Raw genomic sequence first — 11,896 nt, 5'->3', positions numbered from 1 at the left:
AACAAGTATACATGAGCATTATTTTTGGTGCTCGTGAAAGTATTACTGAATGGCAGCCATATTTACAGTAAACAATCACTATTCACTATATTTAATACTGCATAACTAAACAACTTCAATCATAGACTCTTCATAGACCATCAAAAGTAAGCTATTTATTACATATTGCAGACACTTTGTAGCAATTATGTGGGGCTAATGTTTTTTAGATCATGTCTATAGATAATACAGAACCAGATAAACATATACATGCATTACTTTTGGTGCTCATATCACTTATTACTCAATAGCAGCCATATTTGTAGTGAACAATCATGATTCAATAATTAACTAAAAAATGTTAATACATGGGAGACTTTATTAAAGTGCCTACCCCTATATTACCAGGTTTAAAATTTCTTTTTAGATATCCACCTTTGACCTAAACTCAGTTACTGAAATTCAGCAATTCCCTGCATTATCAGACACTAGTATTTATTTTGTTGCCACCAATTTCTTTTAAATCATGTCTCCATTCAGTCACATTGAGGGGAGTTATGGCTTCAATGAAGACTTGTCCATCATGGGATAGAATGATTATCACCAAGTATCCACCATGGGATAAATGGGTTATCACCAAGTATCCACCATGGGATAAATGGGTTATCACCAAGTATCCACCATGGGATAAATGGGTTATCACCAAGTATCCACCATGGGATAAATGGGTTATCACCAAGTATCCCCCATGGGACAAATGGGTTATCACCAAGTATCCACCATGGGACAAATGGGTTATCACCAAGTATCCACCATGGGATAAATGGGTTATCACCAAGTATCCACCATGGGACAAATGGGTTATCACCAAGTATCCACCATGGACAAATGGGTTATCACCAAGTATCCACCATGCGATAAATGGGTTATTATTAAACAAGCATCCACATGTGATAAATGGGTTATCACCCAGATATGTTGTGTTTTTGACAGGATGATACACTTTGAACCGAACAAATAATGTATGTTCATGGAGTTGTACCCACCTATTGTCTTAAAAGCTAACAGACAGTTGTTATGCAAATTTCTTGTACCATTTCTTGATTTGAAGTGGTCATCTGAAAGCCGTACTCTGAATGCATAATTTATGTTTTTCAAGACATACAAAGTTGTGATCAACATGTTATAAGCATGAACTCTATCAACACACTCTTCTCAGTTTTGGTTTTGGCTGTCTTGTTAAGTTTGTATTTATGTACATCAGTTTTGTAAGTAGATCTCATGTAGATTTTTGAAATGTTTCATTCTCATCAGTTTTATATTTTGAAACCTACATTTAGTGTTTCAATTTTGTACGTTGATTTGAACATGTATATTCCTGTTATGTTCTATGCATTTTACAAATAAAACAAAACCCAGTCATTGCACTCACTTGGCTAATACTGTTATAGTTTTGTAGTAAAAACCTGAATCTGTGCTCAGAAGATTGCATGACAAAAGCTGAGGATGATAGGATGTCTGGTAAGCTCTTAACATCACCTTTTGCTCTCTGCGACCTGTGGTAGCTTTTAGTAGAGTTAACAGAATTGCCCAAGTGTCTACACTATTACTGTTAATACTGTACTACAGCACATTGCTTTGGTGGTATGTAAGGGTACCTAAACATTAAACTGAGATCATGAACTGAGTCTCAGTTTGCAAAAAATAGTCATCTGAGACCAGTGTCAGTTTGCAATAAATAGTCATCTGAGACCAGTCTCAGTTTGCACAATCCATGATGGACTACTGAATGTCTGATGGGTTAAACTACATGTCTTGACTTTATAGCATAATGATGGGCTGAATTTGTAATTTACTGGTTTGAATTAATGATTTGTGACAAATATAATATGAACTTAGAAAAAAATAGTGAAATAGTGCTCACGGTTCTTTGTACATGACAGTCTACACAATGGACCCCTATGATGACCATATATATATATATATATATATATATATATATATATATATATATATATATATATATATATATATATATATATATATATATATATATATATATATATATATATATATATATATAGTAAATAGTATCAAACTCGTAGAATAGAGTGCTCGATGCTTGGGTAAGCAGGGCGGGAATAATCAAAGTAGGTACTGTTGTCTGATGAACGCATTGAGCGTGAAACTCGGAGTTACAACCAAGCACCTCAAGTTCCAACCAACCTACTTTGATTATATATATATATATAGTTTTGGTAGTACTGGAACTCTTTCTTGGGTGTAACTCGGAGTTTCACGCATATTGCGATCATCAGACATATATATATATATATATCAATGGATCAAAAGTGTCATTCATGAAGATTGCTTTGTCGAATGACACTGAAGGATCAATCTATACAGAACGCTTTCTTGTCTACAGTTTGTACCGATGTGAAGCAGATGTGTAAAGAGGGAAAGAAGGTAAGGCTGATTTTATTATCTTTGCAGTGTTTTTAATGCTTTAGAGGCCAAGAAAAGTGGGGGGGGGGGGGGGTGCAGTGTTTTTAATGCTTTAGAGGCCAAGAAAAGTGGGGGGGGGGGGGGGGGGTGATGATAAGTCTTCAAATTTAACAGCATGAAATGGCTTCATTCGATTACGGTTCTTCTTCAGTACTATTTGATTCTGTTATCTTCATCCTTTCGTAGCACGCATTAACATTGTTGTTGCATAATCACTGCAGATGGAGTCTTTCTCAAAGGAAATGTCGATGGTGTATAGAGGTCCACAGTTCCAGGACAATAGTACATTTGTACATTTGTACCATGGTTTACTCCCGGAGTTTACCATACAGCGTGGACCAAATGCCATCATGTGCATATATGACTGTATATTTTATGGTTTAATCACCGTCTGATCAAATTTGATATGACTATTGGGGGTCAGTTCTCTGGGTGCAAGGACCTTGTTTGTTTTTTGGATAGGATATTTATGTTTGTTAGCTTATTAGTTGTTTGTTTGTTTGTTTGTTTGTTAGCTTGCTTCCTTGTTTGTTTGTTTGTTTGTTAATACATCGGGTTAATACGCAGGGGAGCTTTATTACCAAAATCGAAAAGAAAACAGTTTGAATAAACAGTGAGTAATACAAGTAAAAGGTGACTGTAGACGTTGCTAGTTTTCTTTGTAGAGTGTTGTCATACCCATGGCCGGTGGATATGGTATTCATTGTCAAAATGATAATTTATTGACTTTTTCCGGGTGCAATATGTCCCGCCATCCTTAAAATGAACAAATGACGTCACTGAGAAACTGGTCATTTATTGGAGAATGCAGAGCATTGAATCGTGTTATTAACCAATGAAAACATGAGAAACTACAATTCTGTAGAAAACTTGTCTTTATTTGTTCAACTCACTTGTCTCATATACATTTCGCTGATGTTCACTTGAGTGTACACACTGAAGGTGAGTGTTTTTGTGGAGGTTTTTGTGTTTTCGTTTTTGTTTCATATTCACTGCGTCTTTATGTCTTTACCATCCCTTGGGTGTTTATAAAGACTTTCTTATTGATTTTCATAGTTTATGATATGATCAAATAAACTTATAATTTTGTAAGTATATGAGTTATATAATATATTTGAGAGTTATCTTCACTTAGGTGTATGTTCGAGACAAATTAGAAACCAATGTCTTTTTTAGAAAGCTGACACGTGTGCACGAAAGAGTGGAACCAGCCAAAATTACGCTTCAAAGTAAAAACTTGCACCATCAGGTATCAGAAACTATTCTTTATAACTTACATAGGGTTGAAATATATTCTTAAAAAGTTAAATGGTATCATTAAAGTAAAGGTCAGCACATCTAATGGTAGTATCATTGATAGGAGAGATTTGGAGTTTAAGGCAATTTTAGACTACCTTGGCAAACATTTCACGTATTTAAAAGACAATATCATCTCAAATTAGAATTGGGTGAAAATATTTAAGAAAACTTTAATACCATTATGACAGTAAAAAGGTTGTTGGTGCATCTGATTGTTGGTTGAATGCATGAGTGACCTCTGGGGTGAGGGAGTCCCAGGGGTTTTCCCCCCTGGCAGATCTGGAGTTTTTTGCTTCTATTAAGGCAATGTTTAGGTTATTTGAGATAATATTTCCAAGCTAACATAAATGTAAGTTTTAAATGAGTTTTTGATTGTCACATAAAAATGTGCCAGTAATATTGGTATAGGGGCATTAATATTGCATGTATAGTAATAGTCACTGGTATGTTCAAGAACCTTAGGTGGTCATACCTAGTGTATAATAGAAACTGGAATTTGATGAGATGTGGTGATTTGTAGTGTAATTGTGTAGACAAACTGGAAAAGAGTTTGTCACCAGGAATCCAATAAAAAGAAGATACAGAGGAAGAAAAAGAGTAGGCAAAGTTGTTTGGGTTATTTTAAAAAAATTTTTTGTTAATTGACCAACCGACCCCTAGTTGCTATGAAAAAGTAATGAGGAACATAACATGTAGGATCACCCTAACCTAAATTGTGGGTTATTTAAGGAAAAGCTAGAAGTTCAAATTGGCATACTGCTATAAGTTGAGGTCCCTTTTCTGATTCACTTCTCTATTTGAGAATTGTACTGAAAAGACAACAGTATGCATGCATCTAACTCTGGTCAACTTACAGCCTCAATGTTGCCATGGAAACCATTGGCTCATTTGTATCACAATTAACACGTTTTGGGCTATGTGTGTTTGCAGTTATAACTATGAGAGAATATGAACAAGATGGACCCCTCAATTTGCTGGATTAACTTTTCATTAAGAGCTGTATCAATAAATATGTCACAAAAATGTAATGTTATCATGTATGTACATGTATGTATTTATGTATGTATGTATGTATGTATGTATGTGTGTGTGTATGTGTGCGTGCGTGTGTGTGTGTGCATGCATGCATGCATATGTGTATAAGTATGTATGTATGTATGTATGTATGTACAAGTCTTTTTGGTTATGTTTGCAGGTGTGCGTGTCACTGGCTTCCCTTGGACTCTACATCTAGCTTATAGCTAATATACAAGCTGTGTCAATAGTGAAGAGAGTGCACCAAGCAGCCATAGCTCAGCATTAAAACTGACATTCGCATTGTTTGCTTGGACACTTTGTCATGTTGTGGTGGTAGGTTAGCTCAATCACTGAATTCAATGGTCAACTTTATTGTCAGCATTTTAATCAGAAATTCAAAATGATACAAAACTACAGGCAACTTTTGTGAATAAGTACTTCATACAATAACACATTTTTGACTGAAAACAGTGGAAAAAAAATAGGAGTCTTGAAATGTCACTGCAATCATTAATTTGATATCTTATTTAACAATGCACAATATTTTACAAGTTTTATATTGATATCTATCTTCAAAATCTTCAGTTAATACTATAATATACAAACAAAGCAGACTTTTTAACAAACACTACTATATACATTTATTCAAATGTTATGAGGGAAACAATATAGTTGACAACTGACAGGGAATTTCTGATAAATTGTACAAGTTGAAACTTATCCTTCTGAACTGAGTAAAACAATGTTATAACCAGTGTATCCACTAGTAAAACAGTGTTATAACTAGTGTACCCACTAGTAAAACAATGTTATAACTAGTGTACCCACTAGTAAAACAATGTTATAACCAGTGTATCCACTAGTAAAACAATGTTATAACTAGTGTACCCACTAGTAAAACAATGTTATAACTAGTGTATCCACTAGTAAAACAATGTTATAACTAGTGTATCCACTAGTAAAACAATGTTATAACCAGTGTACCCACTATTAAAACAATGTTATAACTAGTGTACCCACTAGTAAAACAATGTTATAACTAGTGTACCCACTAGTAAAACAATGTTATAACTAGTGTATCCATTAGTAAAACAATGTTATAACTAGTGTATCCACTAGTAAAACAATGTTATAACTAGTGTATCCATTAGTAAAACAATGTTATAACTAGTGTACCCAGTAGTAAAACAATGTTATAACCAGTGTATCCACTAGTAAAACAATGTTATAACTAGTGTATCCACTAGTAAAACAATGTTATAACTAGTGTATCCACTAGTAAAACAATGTTATAACCAGTGTACCCACTAGTAAAACAATGTTATAACCAGTGTATCCACTAGTAAAACAATGTTATAACTAGTGTACCCAGTAGTAAAACAATGTTATAACCAGTGTATCCACTAGTAAAACAATGTTATAACTAGTGTACCCACTAGTAAAACAATGCTATAACTAGTGTACCCACTAGTAAAACAATGTTATAACTAGTGTACCCACTAGTAAAACAATGTTATAACTAGTGTACCCACTAGTAAAACAATGTTATAACTAGTGTACCCAGTAGTAAAACAATGTTATAACCAGTGTATCCACTAGTAAAACAATGTTATAACTAGTGTACCCACTAGTAAAACAATGTTATAACTAGTGTACCCAGTAGTAAAACAATGTTATAACCAGTGTATCCACTAGTAAAACAATGTTATAACTAGTGTACCCACTAGTAAAACAATGTTATAACTAGTGTACCCACTAGTAAAACAATGTTATAACTAGTGTACCCAGTAGAAAAACAGTTATAACCAGTGTACCCGGTAGAAAAAGTTATAACCAGTGTACCTGGTAGAAAAAGTTATAACCACTAGTAAAACCCAATTTCTGTTATGGGTTAAACTGATAGGTTTTAATTAGAGGCACAGCATAATAAAGGATAGGGGAAAATTAAAATTTGATGTGTCATAAGAAAATGTTGTGTCAGTGGTACACAAAATTGCCTGAGAGCACACTAATTATGTAATTCACCAAGTTGATCATATTTCTAAATGCACTATTTATCTCATATTTTTTTTAGTTATAACTTACAACCCAAGTTAACCATCACAATGAATTGTCTGGTTCTCTGCATAATTTTTTTGCTGGTAGTCTTTACCAATGCTCAATACCGTACCACTGGTAACACTAAGAGAGACTTTGCTATCAAGAGAGTCAAGTATGAAGACCTACTGGTCAAAACACTGGACAAAATCCTAAGTTATACTTTCATACATACATACATACATACATACATACATACATACATACATACTGTTTGATACATGGGTACAGCAAAGAAATAAATGTTTATATAAAAATTATTTTGCTAATGTCATGTCATGTCATGTTACTTGATTTGGTAAGACTTCCTTTAGCCCCCCACCCCCCCCACCCCACCCCCACCTAACATTAACCAGTTCTGACTCCAAAAATATGTCTATTTTTTCTTCACCGGTTAGAATAAAGGCTAGGGTTAGGGTCCCTCTTCAGATTGTGTACCTATTTTTTTTTTAATTTTAGGTTGGTGGGGCCTAAAGGAAGTCTTTCCCTTGATTTGAAGGGAGTCAAGGTTTCATAATCAACAAACTGTTTTCCAGATTTTAAGTGACTTAGATGATTATATATAGACAAAAATTCATCCACATCCTGTCACTAGTACACAACATAAAGCAATGACAACAATGATTCATTCTGTCTATATTCTATGTTGTAGACTATGGAAAGTACAATGTATATGCCAATTTAACATACACAGTTTCAATTCTTTATTGGAAAATGTGGCCCTCAATGATGGTCAACATTACAAATCCAGTATAAGTTGAAGTGGCTAAACCAAATTGTATCCATAGACTACTCTTACCGACAACTCCCTAACTTGATTAAATATACCTGATATATGTATTTATATAGTAAGGAAATTTTGTATACAAACAAAACCAACATACCATGACATAATAATAGCACAAGAGACACTGCTGGAAAGATAAACAAGGCAAACCCATGTTGTTTATCATTCCTGCAGTGTCTATTGTACTAAAGGGAATTTTAATATCAAATATGTGTACAGTATTACAGAATGTTTGTCAGTATCAACATGTCATTTGTCTTGATGTCAAAGCATCATTTTATTATACCCCAATCAATATCATTTTATCTGCATTCTTAAGCAGTAGTCTGTCCTTACAAACAATTCCATAGAAAAAGAGATATGTAGGTTTTATTCAACAGCTAAAAAAAGGGTTAATTTAATTGATATACTGGTACATGTACCTAACATGAGCACAATGCATTGATAGAAACATGAGGCAAGACATGCTAACTGGCATTGTTCAAATCTTGAAGTAAACTGTGGGCAATGTCCTAAGTTTGTGTATTTCACTATGATGCAATATGTATTAGGTACTTGAAAGGCAACAACATAGGAGATACAAATGTAATTATATTTATAGTGTAACATATGGAAATTCAATTCAAAATATGTTACTTATGTACAAAGATTCCTACTGCAAATTTAGTCAAGACATGTATAAAATTTGCCTTCTGAAAGCTGACATAGTTTGTGATTGCAATATAAGAAGAGCCTTCACTCCAGTCTTATGAACTTACCCACAAATTATACTCTGTGCTGCATACAATATTGTCTATGCATTTCTCACTGAAAAAGAAATCATAAAGCTTGTCTCATACAAGGTGTAGTCATAGATAGTGAAGCTAACATCTAAAATGTTTCTAGTCTATTTCTACATTCATTAATAACCACTTCTAGACTGTCATGGTCAAGTTCTTTCACCAAAGACAGAACTGCCGACAAAATATTGGCATTTCTGTTTTTACTGCCATGATGTCGGATGGTTTTAGCAGGTGACAATTTGTCAGCAGGTAGGGGTTTCAATCCAAGTTGTTCCCGGATTGTGTTGGTTTCTTCCAGCGTCAATTTAACAGCACTGTCCCCAGCAGCTTGGCCATCCTTCACCTGTGAATTGGAGGGGGAAGTTGACTCGGTATTTTTATCAGTGGACGATTTCGTTTCCTCGGTGGGGACGGGCAGGTTCTCGCCCTCTTCAATGGCCTGGTTGATTTCTTCGGGTTGTACGGGGACGTTGTCTAGTTTCTGCAGATTAGGTAACATTTTTAGAACGGTCATTCTGTACTTGTGTTGGGATGCACAAGGGTTGTCCGCTAACCATAACACTCGTAGTTTGGGTAACTTCTTCAAGAAATGAATGTCACTTAGGTTTTCAACGTTGTTTTTCCTTACGTACAATTCTGTTAAGTTTGCACAATGACTGAAATCCTCTAAGGTAGTGATGCTATTAACGCTGAGACTTATTACTTCGACATTGGGCATCTGGCGGAATATCGAGACATCTGTTATGTCACTTCCCCAACAGTTCAGTTTCTTGACACTTTCTAAGTCGGAAGACCTTGCTCTCGCTAGAACTAAACTGGCAGTTAACTTGACCATGATTTTTCGGTAAATATATATATCACACCAAAAAAGTAACTCGTATTCAAGGAAATGACAGGTCTGGTGGTAACAATCCTATATAGTACTTGAGGAATCGTTACCAGGCACACTTGTTTGCAGTGTAAAGGTGTCGTAAGGCGTCGAGTCGCAAACTATTAGCTCTAGATTCAAATTGTAATTCAAATCCGATGTTAAAGATTCCCGGATCCCTGGCAAAAGCCTGAATGGCATGGCACTAGCACCGGGCAGATCAATCTGCTTAAAATCCGATGTGGTGAAAGCGGTTTTTTTATTTACCTCTATTCATCGTGTTGTGACGTTTGTTTTGTTCGGAGTGATCGCCGCCTTCCGAAATCACTCCGAACAAAACAAATGAATGCACTATGAATCACGATACATACATGCACTATTAATATTTTTGAGAAAAGGGTAATGAAATGTCTCTTTATCTCATTTCTCTCCAACCACCTGTGGATTTCGCCCTTACCATGGAACACTATTGCTTGGAATTTCACTGAGGTTCACTATCTCCTAAAACTAAATATGAACTTTCAACTTTCTGTTGAAACTCTGGGCACTTCATCATCTAAATAGGTGAAAGTATGCGCCCCACCCCCTCCATTTCTTATATTGATTCAGATTTAATCTGCGAAATGGAAAATGATTGCTATCATCGATTTGATTGTACGCAATTTGATTCCGAATATAATTTTATAATTACAATTCGCGCCAGTCTGTTAGTCCTGTCGCTAGGGGGCAGTATATCATGCTGCTGCCTTGACCTTTCGGTGACATGCTGTCCCACGTACGTACGCGTAGTGATTTGAATACATATCATGCAGTTTAGTTATAAAATCCAAAAGGGCTAATACCAAACCACTGGGGCTCAGGCTTAGTTGGTTATGTCTACGAAAACACAAACCAAACAAGTAAGAACATACAAACATGAACGACATGTTATAAGTGAATATCAACAATGTTTCTAAGCAACAAGAATTACAACATGTTTTCACATAAGCCTTAGTGTGAAATGGTCATGTTCTGATTACACTCAAGGTTTCACGCACAAACTGTACACCAACAAGCTATTACATTGGTTGGTCACGCTGCCACCAGGCTTAATACCACACAAAGTAAAAAAAGTGTTATATTGCGCTGTCGTCTTTTGACAGCAAACATTGAAATGGCGTGTATTGGTATTTGCAATGTTTTGGGTTTTTTACAGTCAATTTACATTCAAATATTTGTTAATATCCCAAGTTTTCATGTCTTATTGCGCATTTGAATTTACATAAACATGTAGACGAGAAAGGTAATGGATTTATAAGCTAAATGGACCCATATTGTTTATAAAAATTGTTTGACTATCAAGAATTTTCGTAACCCCACCCAGCCGAATTGTACGTACGTACTGATGTCAAATTGTACAGAACACCAATACACTACATTAGCATTGACAGTGTATCGACTTTAATAAATCTCACATTGAGCGCCAACCTAAAATTTGAGAATAGCAGGAAATTTCCTTTCAATCTTGCAGAGAGAGAGAGAGAGAGAGAGAGAGAGAGAGAGAGAGAGAGAGAGAGAGAGAGAGAGAGAGAGAGAGAGAGAGAGAGAGAGAGAGAGAGAGAGAGAGAGAGAGACAGACAGACAGACAGACAGACAGACAGACAGACAGACAGACAGACAGACAGACAGACAGACAGACAGACACACACACACACACACACACACACACACAGACAGACAGACAGGCTGCATCATCATATGCCAATTGCTGGGGTGGGGATGCAGACACCATCCAATAGTAAGCACTTAAAGAAAATAAGGACATGTAGGCCATTTTGAGGCATACAATATCAAACCATAGAAGATGTCGATAGCCATAGGCATAGAATACTTGCTTGTGATATTCAATTTCACTCTCGGTACATAGTATCTGGCTCTTTTTTTTTATTTGTATATGTGTCTTAAATATATCTAGCACACACACACACACACACACACACACACACACACACACACACACATACACACGCACACGCACGCACACGCACACATATATACATGTGTTTGTTTGTTTGTTTGTTCGTTTGTTTGTTTGTGTGTGTGTGTGTGTGTTTTATGTGTGTGTTTGATGAGGTGTCTATCTATGTTTGATATCCTTTGTCATGCGTCAGACGTTTCTTAGCAACCAATGTGACCATTTCTGGATTAATAACACAAGCCTTCTTCTCATTTTCAGCAGCGGCTGAAGGTCAACGTAAGAACTATAAAATGACAGAAATACCTAGATCTGCTGGATGGCTAGAAACAACCAAGGATCTCAGTTCGGCACATCTAGTCACAATGACGGTACACAATTCCATTTAATCATTATTGCAACTGATCAAAAATGTGTTTAGATTGGATTTAGTAGCTAGTAATATCAATTCAGTATGAAAGTACCATGATGTAATCAAAATTATTAATGTGAATAAAACATCCAGCAATTTGAAACTCTGTATATTTTTTGTTATTATATCCCTTCATGTTGTCACGGTGATATTCTGAACTGAAATATCGTAATTTGTGTTCACCAGTTTTTTACAC

At 35.4% G+C, this 11,896-nt stretch overlaps 1 protein-coding gene across 1 annotated transcript; it reads right to left on the bottom strand.

Moving 5' to 3' along the window:
* Positions 1-7,592: 7,592 nt before the first annotated feature.
* Positions 7,593-9,409, bottom strand: LOC144437786 (cilia- and flagella-associated protein 410-like). The gene has a single exon (XM_078126809.1). The coding sequence runs from the start codon at positions 9,299-9,301 to the stop codon at positions 8,555-8,557; it is 747 nt and encodes a 248-aa protein (XP_077982935.1). The 5' UTR covers positions 9,302-9,409; the 3' UTR covers positions 7,593-8,554.
* Positions 9,410-11,896: the final 2,487 nt, after the last annotated feature.

The sequence above is a fragment of the Glandiceps talaboti genome, chromosome 7, assembly GCF_964340395.1.
Source record: "Glandiceps talaboti chromosome 7, keGlaTala1.1, whole genome shotgun sequence".
NCBI classification, from domain to species: domain Eukaryota; kingdom Metazoa; phylum Hemichordata; class Enteropneusta; family Spengelidae; genus Glandiceps; species Glandiceps talaboti.
The sequence above is the reverse complement of the archived record's forward strand: the minus strand, read 5'-3'. Positions and strand labels throughout refer to the sequence as shown.